The sequence below is a fragment of the Porites lutea genome, chromosome 2, assembly GCF_958299795.1.
Source record: "Porites lutea chromosome 2, jaPorLute2.1, whole genome shotgun sequence".
NCBI classification, from domain to species: domain Eukaryota; kingdom Metazoa; phylum Cnidaria; class Anthozoa; order Scleractinia; family Poritidae; genus Porites; species Porites lutea.
The window spans coordinates 40,347,673-40,374,442 of record NC_133202.1 but is presented as its reverse complement, the minus strand read 5'-3'; the positions used below and the strand labels follow the sequence as shown (position 1 = coordinate 40,374,442).

Below are 26,770 nucleotides of genomic sequence, written 5' to 3'. Positions count from 1 at the left end.
ATGTAAGTAACAGTAGGTAATCAGTATGAAAAATCCATATGGAGCACCGATCCGATTCTCCTAGCTTTTCCTGCTTATAGTTAACATCTTTCTTAATGGGTCCTAAAAAGTTCAGAATCTTTTCGCTTTCATTCACGATGAAGAGACAGAATCATTTATAGACTTTTTGCAGTTTTAGTAATACATAATAATCTGCTCATTTCCTTATTTGATAATTCAAATTGTTCACACGATCATCCGTGTCGTTTGAAGTTTGCTATAAACTCTTAATCTCTCCAATTTGAGATTCTGAGACCACGCTAAGTGAAACATGCACTCCAGTCAGCGCTTTTGTGAGTACAAAAAAGGTGCGAAAGGAAAAAGCCCTTCAGCATTTCCAGAAAAAAAAAAAGGTTGCATGGAAGTTGAGCGAGTTCACACTCATCACAACATCTTGAAGTATCGACTCTAAACACATTTTTTGACCATTTGACCAGGCGTTAGAAGTGAAATTTCAAATTAATCTGACTTATCATCAAGCGTGTTGAACCCGACTATAAGTGTACTCCGAGCTCAACATCCCATTCAACTCTAGCAATACTTAATTTTAACTCGGGACAGTTTTATTGTCTCTTCCCTGCAAAAGACTAGGCCTTCACGTGGTTGTCATGATGCCGGTCCCGTCTCCAATAGGCGTCCTTTATTGTCCTCAGTGAATTAGTACCAGGGAGTTAGAGAGTATAGAAAGTTTACCCTTTCTTACACATACCTACGCAGTCGACAATGGATTTACTTCCAGTGTACAACGTTCTAGTTCCAGCAGGACATGCTTTACAGCTGGTCATTTGTTCATTCTCTTGGAATGTATTAAAAGGACATTTCTTACAAGGGCAAACGCCGTTGTTGGTGGAATATTTTCCCGCCCGGCAGATGGCTGCAAAACAAGAGAGGCTTTGTTGTTAAAATTAGTAAACACTGTGAGTAGCATATAAACTAGACAACAAAGGTTTACAATTAAAAAAATATATATACCGGAAAAATTGCTTTATCTACGGAGATTGCTATGTTGGCACTTGTTAGGCTATAGTAAACTATCTCGAAACAACAGTCACACTACACAACTTCCAATGGCAGTATACCACATAAGGTGGTTCTAACTTTAACACCTATAAAAAAACCCTAGGTTTCATGGACTTAGCCTGCATAAGATGTCTTCTATTCCCTATAGGGTGAGCTCTTTACACTGGCTAGGTGTGAATAATTTCCTGTGGTAGAAAGACTGATTAGAAAATTTCTTACGTCTGCAGTCAGAGATATTCTTGGCTCCTGTGATGGCTGTAGAGCGGTTCTTGGCACATATCTGACATTCTGGTTTCCCTTCTACGTCCTGATAATATCCAATGGGACATTCTATACATGTGTTAGTAACGTTGTCACCATAACTTCCGGGAGGGCAGTTCACTGAAAGTTAATAAATAACCAATTGAGCAAGACTTATAATTCATGTACTTGAATAGGAATTAGGATTAACGTAAGTCGCTGAGGGCGGGAATGCATTAAAATCGAATAACTTACAGCATACTTGGTAATCCACCAAAATGGATCCAGCTGGGCAGGGTGAACCACTGTATAGCAAGTACTCTGGAAAAAAAAAATAGAGAATAATCTTCCCATTCCAGATCTAGGTTTCAAGGTTGTGTCCGCATGCGTTCGGCGGCTCACGAGATTGCAGACCACCGTTCACGTATGGACGGAGGATTTTAACACACACGTTTAACGACTTGTGAGACACAAAGGAGAGTGTCTTCCTTGAAGAATTAAAGATATACAGATACGGGTGGCAACAACAGGTATCCTTTGTAATTGGTTTTGTGTATTACTTGTAGTAAAGCACTATAAAACAACAACAATAACAACATCATTTCTAACTACCATTTCTTTCACTGCCATTTACATCTATGGATTAAATCAGGGAGAATGTGATCCTTGCGGTTATTTTAACAACCTAAGCAGTTGTACAGAACCTTTACAATTTCTCAGGTTCTTTTTAGCCGCTGAACCGCTAAACCGTTCATTCAACTGCAAGGATCCCGTCCACTTCCATATCTTCATTCCAGTTCGTTTATACATGATTAGCCTGCTCTTCAGCTGGCTTAATAAGCTTAATTAGTTAAGCAATAGAAAACGTTTTCCGTGTTTGCATAGCCTGATATAAACACGAGAGGGGTTGGGAGAATTCGAGAGAGTTATGCAAACCCGAGACGAAGTCGAGGGTTTGCATAACTGTCGAGAATTCTCCCAACGCCTCGAGTGTTTATATCAGGCTATGCAAACACAGGAAAAAAGTTTTCTATTGCTTTTATAAAATAACTTTCCCGAGAAAAAAACGCAAAACTCTTTGTAAGGCACTGATTAAAAGAGAAATTCTTACCAGTCACAAAATCTTGTCCACGAAGTCTTGCACGCGTAATCAGTTCTTGTTTTGCAAAAAGATGCTTTGCAAAATACGGATTTTTCTCGCTTAAAACGGTCAGCTTAAGCGAAGAAAAATGTACACACCTTCTTTGTAGCGATTTTCCAAATTTCAGCCGACGAAGGAATGGGTAAATAAAGTAAACTTTTTGAGTTTTGAACTCGAAAACTTTTTCAAATTTGTGCTTGCGTGATTAGCGCGTGAAAAGCCAAACAACTTGACGCCACAACCATGTTTACATACTCTCATGCAAACACTCCTCTCGGCCAATCAGAGCGCGCGTACTATCTTAGTTATTTTATAACAAGTTATCGCAAATATCCGGTTTACTGTATTAGATTATTCAATACACCATTTGCACGATGGCGTCATTTTACTACTACGACCAGAATCCTTCACGTCTTTCCTTTCATATTCAATTTGGTAAATCCCAGTGAGGTTTAAATAACAATTGCACAAGAAAGTAAAACCCTAAAGGATTCTGGTAGTCGTAGTAAAGTGATGCGATCGTGCAAATGGCCTATTAACTGCGAGGATCACACCCACATACAACTCGCTGTTGGCATATTATATGATTTACCTCGAAATGTAAGTAATCAACTTACTCATACAATCCAGTTTTCCTCCAGGCAATTCGGCTTTCGGAGTAGCAAAGGACATCCATTTATTGTCTTCGCACCTGTATGATGGATTTATAAACAGGCCTGTGTAACCAGGTGGTTGTGGATTGAAGAAATACCCTTGATCGCAACTCAGCTGCAGGAACGTCCCAAAAACATTCGCCCTACCATGACTTGGTTGCGTTGGCGTTGGGCAAGTTGATCCTGCAAAACCGAAGAATAAAAACAAAAGTTAGTAGTTTGTTCGTTAATGAATAACATATATGCATAAAGGCGGGGCCTGGTGAAAGTGAGTTACAGTTTAAGGCGGGTTTTCACTAGCAGGGGAGTTGCAGTCGAAGTCGTAGTCGCAATCCGGGATTAGTAAGTTATGACCTAGTGAATACCATAAATGATCGATTAAGAGCCGCGGCGCCTATTTCATTTCCCCTGTTATGGGTGCGGCGCTTATTTCAACTACGGGTGAAACACTGAGGGGAATATAGAGAGAATCAAGTGAGGTGCGTACTGAGTATGCACAATAAAGTATAAAATATGTACACCTCGAACTGTTATATGAACCGGTTTTCAAGAGTTTCCCTACATTTTAATAATAATAATAATAATAATAATAATAGTAATAATAATAATAATAATTATAATTATAATAATAATAACAATAATAATAATAATAAAGACCATTTCTTTTTAAAAGTGTCTAAAGAATTATGGTCTTTTGCAATTTGCGTTTCTATTTCCACAGTACGTTGAACTGTTTGTATGTACAGTTGGACATTTGGGCGCGTATCTCTTTGTTTACAGGTGTAGATATAATGCCTGGCAATAAGTAGTAAATGGTGCAGTAGTAAAGCTTTTGCATCGTTAATTAAGCCAAATAAGAGAGCTCCCGAGAGGTTGAATTTTTCTACTTTGGAGGTGTTTTGCATTATCCATTGATAGCAGTCTTTCCAATAGGCGTTAGAGTATTTACAGCTTCAAAATAAGTGAACCAGGTTTTCCGTTGCTTCTCCACAGAAGGTGTAGGAATCAGACTGTTTAATTCCTATTTTTTATAGAAAATCATTGGTTGCAATTCGTCTATGTATAAGTTTAAACTGAAACTCTCTCTGCTACTTCTTTTTCTAGTTTTCTACAATTTTTGTAATTTTTCCTTTGTATGTAAATATGAAATAAAGTGTTGTTGTATAAAATAATAATAATAATAATAATAATAAGTCTATATAAGAGACAAACAAACATATCTCATGTTACAAAAGGTACATGAAATGGCAATTAAAATCTAATAAAGTTAAAGAACTAACTCGTATTTAAAAATTAGGCGGTTTACAAAAGAACACAATGAAACGCTCCAACATCAAAACTTTATCACTCACGAGTTGGTCGAAGTCTTATTTCTCAAGCGATATGGTTTTGATATCTCTTTATATCAAGCGCCATAACAAGGGGGGGGGGGGGGGGGCGGGGGGGCGTTAATTTGTAGATACCAATAGTAGCGTCGCGGCGCTTATTAAATTATTTCCTGTAAAGATGCGGCGCTTATTCGAGTAGTGGCGCTCGGTAGGTCAGAGAGTTTTAAACTCGACTAAATCGGACCCGCAAGAAACAGAACGTTTCCATTTTCTTTGAACTCCCCTCTTGAATCCGTTTAAAGTGGAAACCAGCCTTCATCACCTTATTCATAAACGAAGAGAGTTTACTTTACAATCCGCCTCTCTAAGAACAGAGATAGACTGCGGACTGCAACTTGAATGCAGACGAAGGGAAAATGGAACGACTGGCAACCGACGATAACGTAGACATACTGTCTCCAGACAAAGGACGGGTGACCGTTGTCATGGACAAGAAAGACTAAGACAAACGACCGACCACGACAAAAAATAGACACACTTGTTAATTAAAACCACATCCACGAAGAACCTAAAGGAGACCCGACAACCGCCCTGAACTCAAGCATAATTGCCAACACCTGCTTAGACTGAAATAAAAAATACTGTCAAAGTCGACTTGACGTTACAACAGCTAAGATGTAGTGTCCTGCAGCCATCTTAGCTGTGCATGTATGGAATTCCGAAGCTATAGACCGAACATACCTATGCGACCCAGAGTATTACTCAGGGTATTATAAAAAAACAATCGCATATTATTAATATTATAGAAAAACAATCGCATTGTCCACTGGACAGAGATTTATCCAGTGGATAGCGCTGAGAGAGTTGTTGCGTAAATTAATGATTTTCACTCATGGACGTAAAGGGTTGAACCCACTATAAGATAAATTAAGAGAGGCCTTTGAAAAGCGACGTTTGACGTGATGGATAAAAATGACATGGTAGAGTGAAGACCCATTATTGCTGCTATACCTTCCAAGGTGATGATGAAAGTGCAATAAACAATGTTTCCTGCCGCATCAGAAGCCGTGTATCGCACTGTTAGTGATGTGTAAGTATCCATGGTGAATCCAGGCTCGCGATTGGACAATACGCTTACCACGGCCACATTATCGGTGAATGTTGGTGCTGTCCACGTGATGTCCTTTTGTAGTGAGTTGCTGCGATCAGTTATATTAGAAGGACAGTTCTGCACCGTGGGAGGAGTCACGTCTAGGAGAATAAAATGATCAATTAAAACCTCTAAACTTAACTTAATGTTTTTCCACATTGACATAAGGAAACTGTTGGCTTCCAGTTCGGGTAAACGGTGCGCCAAATTTTAAAATAGAAAATTATGTTGGGGACCGGCCACATACATGGCTATTTGCACAATCACTCTTATTCCCAGAAAGGCATACACTCTTTAACCTCCGACTGGTTAGCTCATTTGGGTGGACCCAAGGCTAGGGATTTGGTTTGATTCTGGGTGGGACTCAAGACCTTAAAAGTAAGAAGCGAAAGGTGCTGCCTACTGTTCCACACCAGTCAGTAAATTATTAATCCTTCTAATCTTCTTGGATAAGGATTAAAGCCACATACCCGGTCGGTATCATTTTCACTGATCTGACTACGGGACGAAAGTAAAAAATTACCCCTTTCAACCCCCTGATCCACATACAAATTCTTAAAGCTGGTCTCCATTCATTTTGTTAACCCTTTCACTGCCGAATGTGGCCAAAGGTAAACTTCAACAAAAAATCCCAAATTTCATTTTGTGAAATCTTGAAAAACAAGTAGCACCATGTGTAAGTACAGGTAGAGAGGTTTCATTTGAATGGTCACTCCATAGGGTTTCGTCCACACACTCAAAAGTTAGAGTTACCTCACAAAACTCGGCTCCATCAAGCACTCTGGGAGTGAAAGGGTTAAAGAATGAGTAAAGAGAATTTATATAAAGATCCACAGTTTTCCTGTAGGTGATCATTTTATTGAACCTTCTAACCTTTCCCCCTGATTCTACTTTGACATTGTTGGGAGAAAAACAGATGTTGATCACTCTTGGCACTTAAAGAGCTAAGTAAGTAACAATCTCTAGCGTCGACCCCCTCTAGTGTCTAAAGGTAAATCTAAAACTAAATCTAAGACGTGCATGAAGCAATTTCTCACCAACAACAGTGATATGGAAACTGCAACTCTTTTGTATTCCACTGTCACTAGTGCCTGTCCACGTGACACGATGCCTGCCTACAGGAAAGGTATAATTCTCATTGTAGTTGCTAGGTGACACAACAACGTTAATCATGTTCGTTCTTGGAAGCTGCCATTTATAGCCTAGCACCACTGTCGACTTGGTTGGCTCAAGTTCTTCTACTCTATCGATTGGGCACACGATCCACGGGTCCTTGTACACTGTTGAAAGTTAAAAAATAGTTAAGGCTTGTTTTATTATTATTATTATTATTTTTTCATTTAAAACTGTGTACAATCATTCGATCAATTACATTATTTAGAGACTGCCTGAGTGTGACAATAAAACCAAACCTTCTATTTTAAGTTTTCTTATAACTTTGACCATTCCGCCCAGAAAGAGTGACACAATGAGTAATAACCAGCATTTACGTCAATCCCGACCAATCAACGTGTTTCTCTGCAGACCTCATTATGAGTTTGTTTAATTGGCTGTATGAGACATTATAAACATCGAATACATCAAATGAAACTTTTTACCTCTCTCACAGGACAATGCTCCGATTTCGCTCCAGCTTGTGTCGTTCTGACACGTAGTGTATCTGGGACCTCTCAGCGCATACCCATCACCGCAGTAGAAAACACAGCGTGTGCCATACTCGACGTCTGTTTGAGAACAAGATGATGGAACTACCCCACCGTTGTCTGGTACAGTAAGTTTCGGGCAAACAACCGCTAAAGGTAAAAAAAAAACCTTCCAAGTTTTAATGTGTCATTGTTTTATAAAGTACTGACAACTGAAGACGGTCACCTTCTGTACCTAGTACTTATGGACTAAATAGAAATACGTGAATCGCAGGACCTCGCGGAGCACTTCGGGGGAACGACAAGTAGTAGGAAAATAAGAGAATTTATAAATGGAGAAACAATTAAAATACGGAAATAAGAAAAGATAACAAGCAACGTCTTCATCTGTGAACTGTAAATTTAAGGGTCGAGGAAAGCTGGTAAAAACTCAGAATTTTACAAATAATATATCGGCTTATTATCTTTTGTTACCCAGATACTTTTAATTTTTCTATGGCTCGTATTTTCTTACGAATTACATGCAAGAATTTTTTTTTTCACAGGATCGTTAGATCAATAATCCTTTTCAAGTTTTGGAGTTAATGCCATGCCTGGATTGCCGGATTACCCAGGTGACCTTTATCCCGATAATACTTGAAGCGATCCAGCTCGAAGCCGCCAGGTTTACAGACAGATTTAAAGCAGGGCGCATGAGCAATGTTTCGGTTACACGCTTTCCTGTTGCTTGTTTAGATTGCTGGCGAGCATGATAACATGACGGTTAGCATTAGGTAACATCGGGTGAAGCAGATTGGACATCTTATGAGCTTTACACACCGCATTATTCTCTTATCGCAACGAGACTCGAACAGAACCCCACTTTTTGCATGACTATTAAATGGTCGTCTCGTTTTGTGAGAATATAGAAAAACCTCGACCGGATAACTCGTGCTGGCAAATGCTATCACTTGTTTGTCCCCTGAAATATCACGTGACATTGCTTTTATCCCATCAATCCTAAAGCGCGTGCAGAGATGGCGAGTATAGTGAATAAGGTCTATTTCCTGACCAATTATAAGGCATCACAATTCCTGGATTCCAGCTAAACCGGCTGGCTCCATTGGCGTATAATTTCGAATGGCATTTTTGCTGTGTTTTATTTATGTGCCCCTGCAAATTAAGTCAGCCTTGGTAACGGGACCAGCCAGGCTCATGTAGTCAGGCCCTAAACCTGCTAACAGGGAGGTAAAATCACGTCACAACTTTCCCTTTGTCACAAGGCAGCTGTTATACTTACGTTGACAATAGGGCACAGTTCCTTGCCAAAGTCCGTCGATTTGACAGGTCAGTGAATTATCCCCAGCTGTAACGTAATGTCCAGTCTCACAACCATAGGTACAAACCGTGGTACGCCGGATGTTCGCTCTCTCGTCTGTGCAGCTTGAGGGAGTGATGGAGCCACGGAAGGGAGCTTCCAGAGCAGGACAGTAAATTTCTTTGAAAAGATTGGTACGTAAAAGCGTTAAGTACAAAAAAAAAAGGAAACGCCACGCACAAACAAACAAACACAACTTTTATTCGCAAATTAGCAAGGCAACGCTGTTCAAAGTAGGGAACTGTAACCGTATTGAAAATGATGAAATGAGTCAACATAACAATGCAGAAGCTGATTTGTAGAGTTACACATTGGTACGTAGAGTTATTCTGCAATTCTTGAGCGTCATGCCTTTCTTCTCTTCGCAGACAGTAACAGTTGTCATTTTAAACCTTTTGAAGGTATGGTTTCCTCATTCTTGTCATCTCGTTTCACAATTTTTGTCTCCATTTTTGGCCAGTCGAGTTTTCCTTAGGTTTTGGTTTCATACCTCACAATATCTACTCTGTTTGTGCTGTACTGGATGGTTCAAACTTTTGGGTGACAGAATTAACCTATCAATGTACTCGGTACCTTCACATCCTTGGTCATCATCCATTAATCGATACCCGGCATTACAGGAGCAGTAATATCCACCTTCATAGTTGGTACACGTGTGTTCACAGCCGCCTTTATCTGCTTCGGCACATTCGTCAATGTCTAAGAAAGGAGATAAAGTATTTTAAGGACCAAACTCCAGATACTAACAGAACGAGATTTTTCGAGTTCCCCACATTTGCTCACTATTAGGGAGCTTTAGCAACGATGGCGACGAGCACTTCAAAAGCAGAAATAGGTTTGATAAGCAAAACAACAACTCTCCACGCACATCACGCTTTCTTGTAAATTTCTTTGTCACTACTCGTCGACTACGACGTGAAATTACCTTATGCAGCGTTCTCACATGCATGGAGCATGTAAACAAAAGACAATGAATGGTCCTTCTTCCTTTAGCTATATTTGGGTTTACATATTGTATTTCCTTGTCAGACCTTAGATCACCGTTACCTTCGCAACCTCTCTTGTCCGGTTTCAGTTTGAAGCCGGCCCTGCAATCACAGTTGAAACTTCCACCTGTGTTATTACACACGTGTTCACATCCAGCGTTACTCAAGGTGCATTCGTTAAAATCTGAAAGATAAAAAAATTAACTTGTATAAGCAAGGGTTAATTTAGGTTGTTAAGCGTTCACAAAAAAGGTTTCCGGAGAATCCAGTTGGAAAGCAAACTGAACACTTTTTTTAAGTCGTTGCAGTGGAAAATTTCGGGGAACAACGGAACATCTGAAAGATGCGTCCTACACGGAATGTTCCAAACGGATATTCGTGTTCCATTTCTTCAAGCTACAATATCTCTGATACCGGTTTCAGGCCGGTTTCAGGCCTTCGTGGCAGTTTTTCGGTAAATGAAAAAGATTTCTACAAATGATTAACGCCATTCCACGACGAAATTTACCAGTCCTAAATTTTACTTACCATTACCCAAACCGTAAACTTACCGGTTTGCCGAATATGTAGATGGTAAAACACCTTGGTTTCTTTGTGTTTAATGGATGAATTACCCCAATAGGCAAACACACTCAAGTTGTGCTGTCGTAGCACGCTTGATCAAAATGAAATTTATTGAACTGATTGAAAGGCTCCAACTTAGCGGGAGGTAGGAAATGGCAGGAGGGAAATGAAAGAAAGTCACATTAGAAATATGCAATGTTCAAGGCACCAAGAGAAGAGCTAGATAAGAGGTGATACCCTGAATTCGAAGCAGCTAGACAACCATTTCTATTTACCATTTAAATAAAAATAATTGCTCTGCTGTAGTACAAAGTGAAGTGTAGGGAGCCAGAAAATAACTATTGTACAAGGAACAAATATGCCGCTGTTTCTCACCTTCACACTCGAATTCACTGTTCTCTTTGAGTTCATATCCCTGTTTACATGCGCAGTGGTAGCTTCCAGGTGTATTGATACATAAACCACGTACGTAATCGCAACCTCCATTGTTAGACTGACATTCGTCTTTGTCTAAAAATTTTAAAAACGGAAAGAAATTCTAGGCCGCGAGAAAAAGACCAAAGACCCACTAAAAGAGAACATTTTTTACCCTACAAGACTGTTTCGAATTGTCACCGCCATTGCTTCGGAACCATAATATTATATTGTCACATAATCTTGGATACTGCAAGTAACGGCGAATCGCGTCACAAACAAAATGTCAAAAGTAAGTCGTTTCCACGGCGCAGGTGACTGTTGGCTACGATTCAGTGGCGTTTGTTCTAAGTTAGTAAATCAGCTTTCTAAAGTAAGACGTTGATAGTAGTTAGACTTATTGACGAGATCAAGCAAAACTAACTACGAGAGAACGACTGGAGAACTGACAATTTGACTAACAATAGACGACTGTTTAACTGTGACAATAGACGGATCGAAACGCACCAATTACTGATTACGAGTCTTCATCGACAATAACATCACGGCTTAACTGACTGACGACCAATAACATCGCGACGTAATTGACCAATCAGATCAATAACCAGAGTATAATACCATCAGCTGACGTGATACAACTCACTTTGACTCTGAAGATGACTACCGCACAGGTTGTCGAAACGTTAGTCACTGTCAACAACAACAGTCCTATTCAGGACTACGTTCACCCGGACGATCAAACTCAACCTACTTTTGAAATGACTCCTGGGTTCAAACCTTTCACAAACAAAATATCATGACTAAAAATTCATTCACTTTTCTCTTTACCAAAAAGAATTGCTTTCTCTTTGCTTTTAGTAATTAACGATGAAATAAAGATCTTCCGCGTTGGGTTTTGAAAATGATCTTTTCGACTTTGGAGGTCAGCGTCATTATGAAATAATTCAGTTTAAGGAAAAATAGGCCCTCCTTTCACAGCTAACCTGCTAACCTGAAAAGAGTACCCCTACTGTATTATTATTTAGCCTTACATATTATTTAAAAAGAAGCTGACTAAATATCGGGATTTTATCCACAGTTATGAAATTTTGTTTGCAGGTCCGCATCCATTTTCAAGTTCAGTAAAAATCGAAACTGAGAAAGTCGAGTGCCTTGAGTCTTAATCAACACTTACCCATACAGGTCTTGGAGTCATAGGCGAGAGTATAGCCAGGCCAGCAGCCGCACTGAACTTTCAGGTTACACAGGTTATAACAAAGCTGTTGACAGCCGCCGTTATCAAGCTGGCATAGGTCTGCCAAGGAACCTAGATCGAGGAGACACAGACTAGTGAGACAACTTAAACGGTGAGCTGCCTACCGAAGAACAAGAGTCAAAGGATGCTTTCATATATTTTTATATATTTCATATTGTATTGGAACCTTTGAGCTGGTAGTTTAACACGTGGGATTCGTCTAATCCTCACTGGACCAATCCTTAAAAGATACAATTGACCATCATTGAATACTTCCGCCGCAAAAAAATGTTTTCTGACAGGCTGGGAAACTGACACGCTTCCCTGTTTCTACCCTGTACCAACAGTTAAATATTTCAGATAAAATCAATAGTCAATCAATGAGGCTTCAGTCCGAGCTAGACCAAGAGATCTCCAGGTATGAACTTATGTCGGTATTCATGACAGAAAATATTGACAAACCGGCTGCTTCTTCCATGTGCGTCACATCAGCTACTTACCGACTCTGGAGTACACCATCACCTCACACATGGTCAAAATTCCTTCTCCAAACATCTGTACTGACACATATCGCCCTGGGATTGGTGGATCGCAAGAAAGTGATAAAGCTGCTCCCTGGCCCACGGACGTAACTCGGTCAGAACATGTGGGATTCTGTACGTTATCTGTGTTAACACCAATTCTCACTTCAAAATTCTTAAGTCTCTCGTAGTAGTCAAAACGATTGATGATCTGCACGTCTGCAAAGAGAAATAAATTTTGACTCACAATCGCAAAATTAAGGTAAACACGCATTTTTTGCCTCATTATGCTTTATTAATAAAAATACTAACACTAGTTTTAAATTGTAATTTTATATCCCGGCGCCCTTAATAATTATCAAACAATTCATTCAACATCGTGCTGGGTAAAAACTCGAATTTGAATCATGAAAAATCAGCTGTGAATAGGATCTTCTGACGGGCATACGTCTTTCGCGTCGTTTAGTATATGATCTGATAGTGAAAATTCTTTTGTAAGAAATAATTAACTTTTGTCAAACTGTAAGCGCCGTTACCTAGGTCATTTTTTTATTTCTTCACCGCTTCCTTGCAAGGATAAGGCTAAACTGTACCCATGGCATTAGACTACCTCATGCTCTAAAGAAACGGTTAGGATAACACAAAAAACATAGATGACACAGTGCCATTGCCACATCTGGCGAGAAATCTTGACAAATCGTACCGCGCGAAGGATAAAAAGGGTCCCTATTAACTAGGGTTATTTTTTATTTTAACTTTCAGACCAGCTACGCATTTATTTGAATTCCATCGTTATGTTGTGCATCGCAGCTTGTCTCTAAAAATTAACACTATAACCGATCATAGGCATTCGTGCCTAGTGAACACTTTTCCGAAATGTGACTGTGATTCCACTTTAGAGATCTGCGCGGCGCAACTTCACCCCTTTACAGAAATAGCGCAGAAATCACCGTTATTATGTTGAACAGTAGCCCCGGCCTATAATGTATGGTTTTCGTGCCAGCGCAAAATCTATCCAGTATAGTTCGGTGAACATAGCCTTACACCACACACCTGTGACAATGTACTCCCTTCCAAGGTCAACCCTCCACCATGGATACTGTTCTTTCTTGGTGTGCGTGCAGGATTTACTGCTATAATAAGGACCTAAGTTTCCATCTACTGCCCTGCTGCTGAAGCCATTGTAATCAGTACTGGATTGCGCTGTCGTTTTCTTTAAAGCAAGATCTGTTGAGTGGACAAAAGATGAAATCTTGAATATACAATCGCACTGCCAGTCACAGTGTACTCCCTTTCAAGGGGATGACAAGCTAAGAAGCTGGCCAAGAACTTAACATTACTGCCCAATTTGAAAGACGTCATTACTTGAAATGAGACAAGATCTTAAATCAAGCCAGCATTATATTACCAGTCGATTAAAGACCTCGAGGTGAGGAATGCAAATACAAGAGAGGAGGGCTGAATACGTTCGTCATACTAGCTTACGAGGAAAGATAACCTTTAAAGTAAGCGGCCGTTAATGCAAACTGACTTACTTTTGTCGAACTTGGTACAAATGCTGACAACAGATTCGTCTACCACTTCAAACCTCTGGTCGAGTCTTCGCGTTGCAGCATTAAAATACGTGCACTTGTCCAAGCGTACAGTAGGATCAGCTTTGGATAGAAAATGACAATGGGATGTTTAGAACTACAACGCAGATTTTAAAACTTATAAGCCAAAAAATACCTGTCATTAGCTGGCCATTTACACTCAGCGATCAAGTCATCGATCGTATTATCACTACATAAATCCTAACAAAGAGATTCACTTAAGGTAGAGCCACAAAAGTTTTTTGATCGTTAAAGGACGCCTTAGGGAGTCCTTCAGACCCCGAATTACACGGGTCCAGGACAAATCTTAAACGGACAAATGTTTTACTCGCGCAACCCGTTTACACGGAACAGTGGAAATTCTGTTACATTGTTTACACCAGTCCGTAGGAATTTTTTCCATTGAAATGACTTTTTTTTTTATCAAGGGCGAGTAACGTAGGCTCCAGGATTTTACTGCACAAACTGTGACAAAATTTGCACGGTCTTGGTGAGTACTACCTAGGTGAGTACTCGTGAAAGTGGAACCGTACCGGTAAGAGAAATTGGCATTACTTCTGATCTTGCACACTTTGCCGATCAAAACTTACACGGTTCCGTCGGCCCCTTTCAAAACTTTGTTCGGACCCGTAGTAAACGGGGTCTTCATCTTGAACAAAAAGCCAATGTTGCATCAGGATAATATTGACGCTGGACGAATGAAGTGTCAAAATGGCGGCAAATTTGAACGCTTCAAAAAAATTCACGTTATGTTCAAATCGCAAATGACGGTTTTTCCGCAGAGGTTGTCGTAGTAATGTGTACTTTAATTAAAAAAAAAAAAAACTTTTGGGTTATGGGGACTTAAAATCTGCAACTGGATCTGAATTTTTACCGTGTCTGAGAGAAGAAAGCTTCATCCAACAAAAGTGCAAACCGTCTATAGCTGCAAAAATTGAAACGGGTTCCTTTAACGTATCTGTATAAAGTGAAACTTTACTTCCGTGTCTTACTTGGTATAAAGTTGAACTTCAAATGCTGCTCAAAGGTTGAAGCGTCGGTGTTTTCACAGTTATCACCCAATACAATTTCATCAAAGTCTGGTGCCAGCATAGCCTAGTGACGTAAGAGAGTAAAATAATCATCGTACACATGGTTTAAGGGACTTGAAACGTAAAAAGGCTCGCTTTAAAAAGATCAAATTATGAAAGGCAAGATCGGTCTTCAAGCTAAAACATGCGTGTAAAAGAAATTAAGACGGAATCTGCGAGGAAATTGAGTAATTTTCAGTGGACAAAAGCCTTGTACCAGAATAATTTCAAGAATATTGCATTCTTTTTTTACATTTTCCAGGGGCTAAAGATGTAATTATTTCATCTGTAATAACACCAAAGAAATTTCTCATGGGAGTCCGAGAAAATGAATGTCAAATTTCACAAGAATTTTGAAAACACAGGTAAAATTGTGAAAATTTCATGTGCAAGATGTAATTTTGTGAAATTTGACATTCATTTCATTTTCTCAATTTCGCGGTGGATTCCGTGTTAAAGCGTTAGCTTTTGTTACTTGCAACGATGCCGAAATGCCTCGTTTCATAAACTGCTATTTATTTACTCGTTCTCCAAATAAGAACTTTTTTAATAGCGTCCTCAAATAGACTTCAAGAGAGAATAATGGGATAGAGAGGGAGACGCCTAGTCTCGCCCTTGGGATTTGTGAATTTCAACAAGTTATTTTTGGATCAATTACACGCTTAAATTAATCAGAAGATACACCGACATCTTTGCCAGCTATCATTTAAGAAGCATGACTCATTACTGATTTTTCTTTGACTTCCACGTCACTTATCATATTCACACGAAGTGGCCGAGTATGAATGAAAACTTGAGCTTCTTGTCGTAATTTGTCCAAAAACAGACTTACAGGGAAAAAAACACCGACAAAGTAAATCGTTCCCTAAAGTGATGTGTGTACGATGCGACTAGATATTTGTAGTTGTCTTCTTTTCCCACGATATCGCATTTCAAAGCAGCTTCGCTGAAGTGTTAATGTTCACGAACAAACGTAAATAAAAGGACGCTAAATTCATATTTTGGAAAGTTTTATTGGAATTTCGATACGTTTATCTTAACAAGCCATTCGGGTTTCACTTACCGCCTCGTGAAGTAGTCCACAGAAATATTTAATCAAATGTCAAGCATATGCAAACTCTGTGATTGGGAACGTTTAATGGTATTTTCTAAGCAACTACCACAAGAGCCTTGGATACCTGAAAATTCTTCAGGGCCCGTTAACTGAATTTCTTCAGTTCTAATACCGAAGCGGCACAAGACGTTCGGGATGAAGTAGATATAAAAGAAGCAAAAAGTTTTGGTTTGATTAAATAGCATGCGCTATGAGGCCCAAATAGCCAGAGTTTGGCTACTCCGGCGCAGAGTTTTCCAGAGCTCACGCGCGCATTCCCAAACCCGTAAGCCCTGGGGTCGAGAATGGATCAAGACAACAGTCGATCACTACCACTGATGAACGCTGAGCTACAGGGAACAATTTCAAGAATGAAGAATAACCGAATTCAACCAACGGCAACCATTAGTGTGGATTGTAATACACCATTCAGAAACAGCCACGGTGCTTCTAATAGTCCCGCACAGCTAACAGATGCTATCAACTGACGTCCCTGTGCGTACGTAATCAATATCAATTATTGATTACTGTAAGACAAACGATAAACCAAGCAATCATACGATAAATTTCGTTCTAATGGATACATTCGATAATAAACAATTGCGATTCTTTTAAGGTTCTTCAAATTGCGCTTTCAAGACTAAAACTCACCCCTGATTTAGTATTGACGCATTTCTTACTATCCACGTGCTGCAATGATCCTCCAGTTGTAAAACTAAACTGATGACCGCCACATGACGAGTACAAACCAAGTGGAACGCCATCAGTTACTGCTGCCACTGGCTGCACGCATTTTCCACTCTTGGTGTGGATCCAGCTACCACTGTCTAATTTAAACTCCACTCTGATAGGGGTATGAAACAATTTGAAATTTTTCAATTTTGGAGAAACGTTTGTTTACAAAGAATGAAGTGGCTCGTGTCAGGCCTGCGTGTTAGTAGCTTGATGCATCGCGGCCCTAGCTTCAAATTGCACGGTTCTAAAACAAAAACTATACGCCACTTGCACATCTCCCATAATGCACCTTATTTGCCACCCAAAATTTTGCACAAGCATTGTTTACAATAGCCTGCGTAGCAGGCGCTTCGAAGTATTTGGGCTCAAGAAAGAAAGGGCGCGCGAGAGGGAGACACGCGAGGGGAGAGGGAGCGCCTGCCCGAGAGGCCCGATTGACCTCGCACAAACAAATCGTTCAGCCAAGAAGCGTTGTACATTTATATCCTAGGTCTTAATATATCTGTTATAAAGATCAGCTAGTGGGCTATCTGATGATAGAGCGATGGAGCAATAAACCGACTGTTAACACACAGCTTTAATTTTTTTTTTACCACGGGCACACTTAATACGAAGAACAGGGTCAAAAATGGGTATTTCTCAAATAATGCAGGCTGTGTATTATAAAAAGTTAAATATTATTCTCTCAGATTACAGAGTCACAACTGCACAGACACCGAAGATCGCAGCGTACGTGAAAAAGGAGCATTGCTTTTGCTGCGCAATATAGCAGTCGTTTTTGAAGCAGACTTGTCTTACTAAGCCGGACTTTAACTTTAAGCGGACAAACTGTACCGAGACGTTTTTAAAGGCTGCAGAAGCGATATCTAAACGTCAGTCGCCTTCGAACAAATAATAACAATAGCGAAAGGTTTTCCAAATTCATGCCCCCGGTATATGTATCATTTCATCAATCCTGTCCAGGTTTTGATGGCATGCGTTCCGTTTTCTATTAGCAAAGAATATTATTTCCTCTGATCTTCTTTTCAACGATTCGACAGATCTTTTGTCTGTCGCTACTCCTACTAATGCGTCCTTGGTGCCCGTCAAATCTTTCCTTCGTAAATACCGCTGGAACACTCCAACTTTTCTTTTAGATTACAGCCACATAGTCCCACTGAACCATATTGAAGTGACCTCCAAGATCTGAACTTTTATTATGCCATTTAGTGGTGTAATATAATATTGTACCTTGTCCATGTATTACATGTTTACCAGCGATCTCGTGTTTTCTTTGATTCACAGTTTTTCACGCCTAACGCGAATACTTATCCCCTTAACAGACTCTCAACCAATAGAAAATTTCCGCATTCTCGGAAAGCGAGTTGAAACGATTTTCATGGGCCTCTCGGGCAGGCGCTCCCTCTTTCCTCACGTGTCTCCCTAGCGCGCCCCGTTCTTTTTTGTGCCCACTACTTCCAATTTTCAATTCGAATTCTCTTGGGATGACTGTAATACCCAGGAGAAATAAAAAACAAAGGTTAGGCAAAATTTTGGCGGGCAAATAAGGTGCATTATGGGAGATTTGCAAGTGGCGTATAGAAGGCGTCGTCGTACATACATGATAGGATCAAAAGTTGAAGAAGCTGGCATGGTTAAGCAATTTTAAGCTCTTTGAAAGCAGTAACAAAGGAAATGGCAGCAATCAAAAACTACAAAATTGCTGGGTAGAAAAACTCACGCTCATACCTTCTTTGTAAAATTTTTCCAAAACCATTCGTAATATCAGAATCTTGATTTAAGAGATAATTAATTAATTTTGAGAGTTGTTATTTTCATAGCTTGGTCAGACAATGATAAGCAGACTTTTAGTAGGCATAAAATGTCAACAAAGATTCGCCCATAGTTTTGGAGGATACAATAACCGCTTCAACTCGTTCTAATACTCAGTGTTTGAAAATCCCAAGACTCTCCCTTTTTTTAAAAAAATAAACATTAATAGGGTGTAGGGTTTACGTACCGGTCCATATTACAACTAGAATAAAGTTCCATTCTTTCTCCATCAGATACACTGTCACCTCCTCCAACTGGACGGATGCATTTTAAGGAACCAAAGTGAACCAAGGAGCCTGGTCCATTCACACTTGTTGATCCTAAACAATCAAAAATACGAGGTTTAGACGTTGTTATGAAAACTGCGACAACAACAACAACAACAAACTTTATTAGCAACGCATCAACAATACAACAGAGTTTAATGTTTAATGTTCCCCCGCAAATAGAAAAATCTGATCGAGGCGGGGGAAGGTGAAAAAAGAGAAAGAAATATTAATGCTACTAGAAACAAAAAAACAAAACAAAAAACAAACCAAAAAGCATATTGAGTACAAGAAAATAAATCAAATAAATAAATTCTTGATAAAGTATATACAGTATATAACACATTATATTATATCAACAGTATAGTATTATTTAATTAAAATGTCCATAAATAAATGAATAGATTGATTAATGAGTATTTAGCAGTGGTATCGTGATCGTACAAAACAGTTTCACTAACCTAGTATGTTTCAAAATATAAATCTTTTTTGTTCTTGAACATAGAAAAGGATGATAGCCAAAAGAAACAGGGGAAAATTTTGGATGCGAACTGCAAATAGCTAAATAAACACTGACCTAGAGTCCAGCACATATCAGCTCTTCGTCTTTTGATGGACCTAACTGCAAGATCACACTGGAAATTCTGATCATCTTGCCTATGGTCACATCTGCTTTGGATCAACTTGGAGCCTTGGGATGCTCCGTTCGTGTCAATACACAACTCCGAATACAAATTCTACGAAGCAACGACAAATGGAGACACCTTTAAGGATTTAGAATGTTACGCTCATTTCCCAACAGCAAAATTTACTCAGGCTTAACATCCGACTAGCAGAGCCTTCTTTATTTTTTTCAGTTCTGACTGAATTGACTCAAGCCATTGAAGTCGCCGCAGCCCATACCTCTGGACTACTCAATCTTGATTTCTCCTGTCAAACTAGTAGTTTTTCGAGTGCGTGCATCTTTTTATTCAGTGATAAAACGATTTTTATAACTGAGACCGCTGTACCAAACGCACGGTTATTAGGCCTGGGTTCGAAACTGTATCCTATCAACATTCATTTCATGCACAACGAAGATCTTACTCGATTCACGCAGATACGCCAAAATCAAGCACGCGAAATAAGAGCTCTGCTCAGAAGGAGCTCTAACTTAACCTACAGCCTTTTTAGCAGACGTATTTTTCGGCAAGAAATTTCCTACCTTAATTTGCCCTTTCGGTGTATAATACCAGGTCTGTCTATCGTCCGTGTCATTGCATCCCGTCACTTTAATGTAGCTACCTTCTGTTTTGATGTCCACATAAAGACAAGGTCCATATCTGTCGTCTGTGGCTGACTGTTGATTCTCAATCATGAAGTGTTCTTAAAAGTTGAAAGAGGTCGGTCGTTTAGAAATGGAGACATGAGCAGTATACTTCTTTGAGTCCCTTAACTTTAGAGTCATCAATTTTACAAAACTACGGAGAAATAGGTTTCTCCTAATGCGTGTTTTAGATTGTACACCTGAAAGTAGCAACTCCAAAATCTCTTTCTCGACAGTGGAGTGAACGTTCTAGGATCAGAATGATTAGAAATCGTAACCGTAATCCATCATTGGGTGTTGTATCTACAGGTCATTATAAATACTGAATGTAGCCTACATTGTTTCGCTTATGCACTTATAAAAAGGTGCTTCGTACATTTAAGTTTGCTTATTGTAAACTATTTCTCTTCTGAAGGCAGCGCCAGCAGTTCCACCAGCCATGCATACATTATGCTATACTGTTGAAGTTGTACTTCTAAAACCTCAGTCATTTATGAAAAGAAAACAAAGAAAATCTCTGTCGAATCCTGCATTACCACTAAGAAACACCTGCAGTTCAATTTAAAACCTTGGCAGTGCCTCGTTTGTTTGTTTTTAATCCATTTGATGTTTGAATATTTTATAAAACATCCATTATGGTGTCTGAAATATTACCTGAAAGCTGGAAGTCAACAGCAGGGTTCGGCTTATCGTAATAGTTCTCTGAAGTGTCTGTTGGATTCTCTTTGTTCATCTTGTCCTTGTACCAACTAGTGGCACTATCCGATCCCGTTAAAAGACTGTCTATAATTGACTGCCGGCTGCTCAGTTTTAGAGCGATGGAGAGGTAAAGGTTTTTTCCAAATATGGTCATATCTACACCCGCGGCAAAAGTCACGTCTGGGAAGCCTCCACCAGCGTATGCTGCCAAGCCAAACTCAATGACGATGCTATTGGGACATAAAGAACTGTTGGTAAACTGCAGGTTTGCTGAGTGAGCACCAGGCTCGAACTCCAGCTAGACTACTGACCAGGGTGTCCAAAACTAGTGAGATCATCATCTTTTCGAAGCCGTTGGCCACACTACTGTTCCAACTAAGCATTGAACGTTTCCTAATGGGGAACTACTGATGATATGGTCATGGTAGAAAAATCGTTAAAACTTCTCACAGCTTCGAATCTTGATTGAAAGGCTAACTGTTACCTAAATTTTAATTATCACAGTTAACAAGTAAAAGTGGTTGTTCATTAACCCCTGGTAACTTTTCTGTGTTGCCTCTTTCAGCCCTACAAAGGAGGGTATTTCCTAAATTTAAGTCATGTCTTATCAGCGACCGCACGTGGAGCACCGTGAGTTTAAAAAAAAATGGTATCACGTGACTGTACAACCCTCCTTTTGATGTCTGATACACCGCCTATGAGAGCGCCGCTTTTAGACTTTATATCTTTGTTATGTTGCTATGCACTACCAGTCGTAAAGTTTTTTCTAATGAAAGTAGAGAAAGCCGATGCTACGTGATGTTGGGCGTACAAGGACAGAGGCTGTCGTGCAGAAGTAGAAAAAGAGGGATATATTTACGGGACACCCAAGGAACCGGGGCACGTTAAATCTTTGATGTTCCTTTACAGGAACTTAAAGCGGGATTACGGTACCCAGACAAAGTGTTCTTTTCCCCTAAATGGACGTGTCTATTAAGCGTATAAGAGAGGACGTTTTACCGAGACCAAACGTGTTCCCTGAATGGATGGAGGTGTCTCTTAAAGAGAGGTGTTCCAAAAGCAGAGGTACCACTGTAGTGGGCATATAAAAACGGAAACCAAAATAATCTAATGCTCTAAAGAGGAAGGAAGTCATAAGAAAAAATCTTGATACATCTACCTGTGTACCCTGAAAGCGGTGAGGAGGAAGTTGATTGCGGCACCCACCCACGCAGTCGCCTTTTCGGTTAAGTACAAGAAACCAACCGCCACATCCAGAACATTGCAGAGACCTTTGCCGATAGCCTCTACAAACTTACACGTTCCTTCACAAAGATGAGCGATGCCTGAAAACAAACACGGGTGTCCCATATGTATTGTTATCAAGAACAAGCCATCAAATCTTACACCATACCGTTTGAAAGCCTGCAGCCTAATTTTCCAACAGGAGAGATGAATACCTTGCACGAGTCGTAGTAAGTACAAACTTTCGCCCAAAAATTGAAATGTGGAAGAATTAAACAACTTTTTCAGCATTTGTTTTTTTCAAAATTCTATATTAACGAGATAACTTTAGCGAAAATATCCTCCACGGTTCCCTCTTGATCTGACTGTGCACAAAAATAGTAAGTCTTGACTCTGGTGAATAATTTTATTTGCTGCATCGAGTCTCCCAGCTATCGGCATTCCAGTCCTTGCAGTTTTTTGTCTTGGTAATCAAAACCTTTAATTCCGAAAAAATAAGTGATTTCATGCTTCTTGTGACTGTTTAATAAGGCATCTTTCCAGCTTCCAGTGAGTGGGGCGTTCCCGCCACCCGGGACAAATGTCGGATTGATTTTTATGTCGTGAAAGCGAAGCGTAAGACCTCTCTGCTCACTGTTTCCGAATTTTCGTTTCTTTCGTCTTAACGAGTCCAAAGAATTTGAGATCAATAATCTCACATTGCATTCTCCCAAACAAAAGTACACTTACAGTGGCTGTCGCTACAAACATTAATTTTTTTGGCTGCAACTGTCTATTATTTTTCTTTCCAAAGTTACTCCACGCGTAACCTATGCACGCGAGCGTCCTAATCCCATATTGTAACGTCCCAAGCTGGGATAAGAACTGAACGGATTCTAAGAAAAAAGGCGGACGGCAAGCAGTCTGCTAATTTTTTTTTAAAGGAAACATTACTAACCTGCGCAAGATCCTCCAACAATTCCTTCACAGATTAATTTACTGACAAAACGACGCCGCCGAAGATGATGGGCAAAATTGTCGTTGCGTAGTTTGTCGAGTCCGCGCTTCCTCTTCCAGCCCTTGAAAACTTTCTTGACGACTTTTCCGACCTAAACACATTTGAGGCCGAGAAAAAAACGAAACAATCTTTAAAAATACGTGAAAATGTCAGTTGAGATGCAAGGGCTGGAGCTACATGTACGACGCTTAGCAGAAGTACGTTTAAACAACGAAGCATGCACGCGACAACTATATAAATGATGGTGCAAGGTGTCGAGAGGATATCTCACTCGTGAGATATTGTTTTTGACATAGTATTTTGGTCAAGATTCGCGCATAAGTGAATTTTTAGTTTTTACTCATATTTTTAAAAAATCTCGGTAAAAAGTACATAATTTTGAATGAAACATACTCCAGTAACAAGACGCTTCCTATTATGGGTTAGGGACTCTTTGGTTAAGCCCCCCCCCCCCCCCCCACCCCCCCCCCCCCCAAAAAAAAAAGAGAGCGGGCATTATTGAACATTAGACACAACCAAACTCTATCTGCGCCTTTCAGGGGCGTGCCCCTGTTGCCTGAATGTCTTTTCTTTGGATTTAGACTTCTTTGTTACTTATTTATAAAATTCCCTTTTTCTTCTGCCTTCTTCCAATCTCGCTTCCATGAAAAAGTTCGTCCTGACACAAATGGGATCATTATAAATTTCTGGGAAACTGCCCACCAAAATAAACATACATGCTACCCCTATAGCGCAAAAGAACATCTTTTCGCGCCACTATTAAGTAAGCTAGTTACTAGGGAGATTAAGTCGAGGTCCCAAGGGGTGCGCTCAAGCGAGGGACTTTACTGTATTCGTGAATACACATGATAGTTGTCACATCTGCAACATAGAGGCCAACATGATGAAAATATCACACAAACTATTATCGAAAATTTACCGGAGCTAAGACGTTTTTGGTAATCCACTTGCCAGCAGCGTCCAAGAAACCTTTACAGTCTTTCTCCGCTTGTTTGCATTTGAGATTTTTACAGTTATCACACTTGAGTGACATCTTTCTTTTGCAGTCCTCTTTCGCTTTGACAACTGATTCTCTCGCTTCCCTCAATTCTTTCTCCGCTGCATCGAAAGCAGCTCTGACTGCCTTTGCAGCAGCGTCTAAAGCCTACAAAAAAGAAGGAAAAAAAGAAACAAGGATTTACCTCGGAGAAGTGTCGAACGACACTTGAGTTAGTTACTACTGGTATTGATAGAAATGTGATGGTGAATTAACTAATCTTAATTGGACCATTGCCGTACTTACGAATTGTTCTATATTTGGGTTCTTTCTACCCAGGCGGGTGCAGTCAAAATTAAAGCGACATTAGACGTAAAAATCAGACTAACAACTCACCCGTTAGCCTGGGAAAACAGCCGACTTTTGGCGACGCCACCACTTCGGTTTCCCAGTAACCTGCGATCAGGTGGTCCTTCCTCCCTTTTTCTCTAGCCACCGCTCTTCCCCGAAAAATGAGAAAGCCTGATCGCAGTTTCCCTGCGAAATGACGCCCGAGCAACGAGCGCAGAAACTCCATATATACTAATATATAGATTTAGCCACGGCTAAAAGCGAAGCTCCCATTGATAAATTTATAACTTAAATCAAACAATAGTTTTGTATTCCAAGAATCAGTTAACTTAAGGGCACATTCAGGTGACTTTTGAGGGAAAAGCTAAGTGATTTTGGAGTGAAACAAATCTTGTATCGAGTTGATATAGCCTTATATGTACACCCAAAATATAGTCTTCGGTCGCATTTAAGAGCAATGATGGCTCTTGATCACAGTAGATAAGGCGTGCAAAACAAATTCTTGGAAAACAAATCAGACCGAATTTTTTGCGTTCGACAACTTTACAAATTCTTGCCAATAAATCTGGGTGCGTGCAAACCAATCTTTTATTTTTTATACACCACATCTGAGGAGAAAGAGTACTATGAGGCGCTGTTTTTATCATACAGACCTTGTACAAAATTTAGTATTTCACAATTTTTCAAGACAAATTGCATTCATTCAATATTCAGGACCATCGAGGCACGCGTGGACTTTTAATTAGCGAAACCGTTCAAAAAATTTCCAAAATCACCTATACGGCCAGCCGGTTCTAACTTTTGACAAGCGCCAAATTTGCGAAGAAATTTTAAAAGAGTTACGCTTCAACGTGATAAAGAATTTATTGAGTCTATTTTTTATTAATTAATCTTAAAAAGCGTTTGATACGCTTGGCATTTTGAGTACTCCTGCGAGCGACGTTTATGAACGCCTGAAAACAAACGGCAAAGCGATGATAATTACACTTTTAAGACTACCAAAAATCAATAAAGAAAAATAATTCGATAGAACATTTACAGAGACAACAATTTTCATTCACGAAAACAAATAGTATTTAAGTGTGTCTAAGAATCCTCAAGTCTTTACCAGTAAGCTTAAAGTTTGTTTTAAGCCACCGGTTTCCCGGTGTTGGCTGTTTTCAAAGATGAACTCACGAAAAGAAAATCGTTCAAAGCTTTCTTTCTACCGCCAAAATTATAACTAAATATTCTTCGGAAAGTTTTTTCTTTCTATTTAAGGTGAATTAATATCGACTAAAGGCTTTTTAAAGTTCTGTAAGCTTAAGCTTATATCAAACCTCACACTAGGTCAGATCAGTGTCTCAGTCAAATCTTAATACAAACGTGCATAAACTAGCTTCATAAACTGCGCAGCTGGACTTCATGAAATTAGATTTAAATACAATAATTATTCAGGCTTACCATATTTCGTGATGCAGCTCCTGAAAGCTATCAAGTAAGGCAAGGATCGCTTGAGCCTTTATAATTCTCGTACGCATCCAGCAAGGTGAAAAACAAAAACGATGCCATCCGAAATAAATCGGATTATCGGCTTTGACAAGCGACGCATTTTTCAACCAAAAACCCAATAAACAAACCAGCCATGAATAAGAGAACACTCTTGATAGCAGCTGTATTTCATTTTGTACATCCAGTGGAAAAAAACATCACAAGTTGACTCAAAACTCTGTCAGCTTCAGCTGTCAAAGTAAACAACTTTCAAGATGCTGCATAAATTTTACGCATGAACTCACCTGTCAACTTTTAACCAATCAGAGCATAAAAATTGGACGTGGAGCGTGACCAACACGTGACCATGGTAAGAAAAGGTCTTCCCCGCCTGTATTTTAAAAAAACTGGCTGAATTTTTGCGTCTGAGGTCAGTTTGAAATAAAAATCGTAATAGCGCTGGGCGATACTGACATAAACACAACATATTTGATATGAATTTAAAACAAAAGTAAACGTGAGCCTGCGATCATTTGAAAACGAGTACATTGTCCTTCAAAAAAATACTCGACCTCGATGGGTCGACACCTGAGCCCGCGATTCGGTGATAGTGGTCAGCGGATACCCTGTTTTGACAGCTGTCAATTGATGACAACATTGATATGCAATCAGCTTTCTCCTGGGCTCCCATAGTAGCTAGAAAGTGTGAGAGTAAACATTGGTATTCCTGTGGTGCGGACGGACGGTCGGTCGGTCGGTCGGTCGGTCACGTGATTACCAAATTTTCTGGGATGGGTAGATTTCCTTAGCTATGGGGCTCCGCCCACGCGCGCGCTTCGCGCGCACGTGGAGCTCCGCTAATAACGAGTTACTAACCAGATATGGGAAG

General features: G+C 39.8%; 1 protein-coding gene across 1 annotated transcript in view; it reads right to left on the bottom strand.

The window, feature by feature from the left end:
* The window catches only part of LOC140928615 (uncharacterized), a 54,738-nt gene that overhangs the window by 4,638 nt on the left and 23,330 nt on the right, over window positions 1-26,770 (bottom strand). Inside the window, exons 17-40 of the mRNA XM_073378390.1 lie at window positions 24,004-24,228; window positions 23,025-23,175; window positions 22,023-22,188; window positions 20,819-21,093; window positions 20,063-20,223; window positions 19,436-19,595; window positions 18,780-18,912; window positions 16,697-16,889; window positions 14,875-14,977; window positions 13,826-13,945; window positions 13,344-13,517; window positions 12,270-12,509; window positions 11,710-11,841; window positions 10,497-10,631; window positions 9,619-9,741; window positions 9,145-9,270; window positions 8,494-8,691; window positions 7,170-7,364; window positions 6,609-6,851; window positions 5,433-5,672; window positions 3,058-3,276; window positions 1,555-1,620; window positions 1,279-1,440; window positions 749-913 (exon numbers count right to left, since the gene is read on the bottom strand). Coding sequence (XP_073234491.1) covers window positions 749-913; window positions 1,279-1,440; window positions 1,555-1,620; window positions 3,058-3,276; window positions 5,433-5,672; window positions 6,609-6,851; window positions 7,170-7,364; window positions 8,494-8,691; window positions 9,145-9,270; window positions 9,619-9,741; window positions 10,497-10,631; window positions 11,710-11,841; window positions 12,270-12,509; window positions 13,344-13,517; window positions 13,826-13,945; window positions 14,875-14,977; window positions 16,697-16,889; window positions 18,780-18,912; window positions 19,436-19,595; window positions 20,063-20,223; window positions 20,819-21,093; window positions 22,023-22,188; window positions 23,025-23,175; window positions 24,004-24,228 — 4,105 coding nt within the window. The remainder of the gene's footprint in view (window positions 1-748; window positions 914-1,278; window positions 1,441-1,554; window positions 1,621-3,057; window positions 3,277-5,432; window positions 5,673-6,608; window positions 6,852-7,169; window positions 7,365-8,493; window positions 8,692-9,144; window positions 9,271-9,618; window positions 9,742-10,496; window positions 10,632-11,709; window positions 11,842-12,269; window positions 12,510-13,343; window positions 13,518-13,825; window positions 13,946-14,874; window positions 14,978-16,696; window positions 16,890-18,779; window positions 18,913-19,435; window positions 19,596-20,062; window positions 20,224-20,818; window positions 21,094-22,022; window positions 22,189-23,024; window positions 23,176-24,003; window positions 24,229-26,770) is intronic.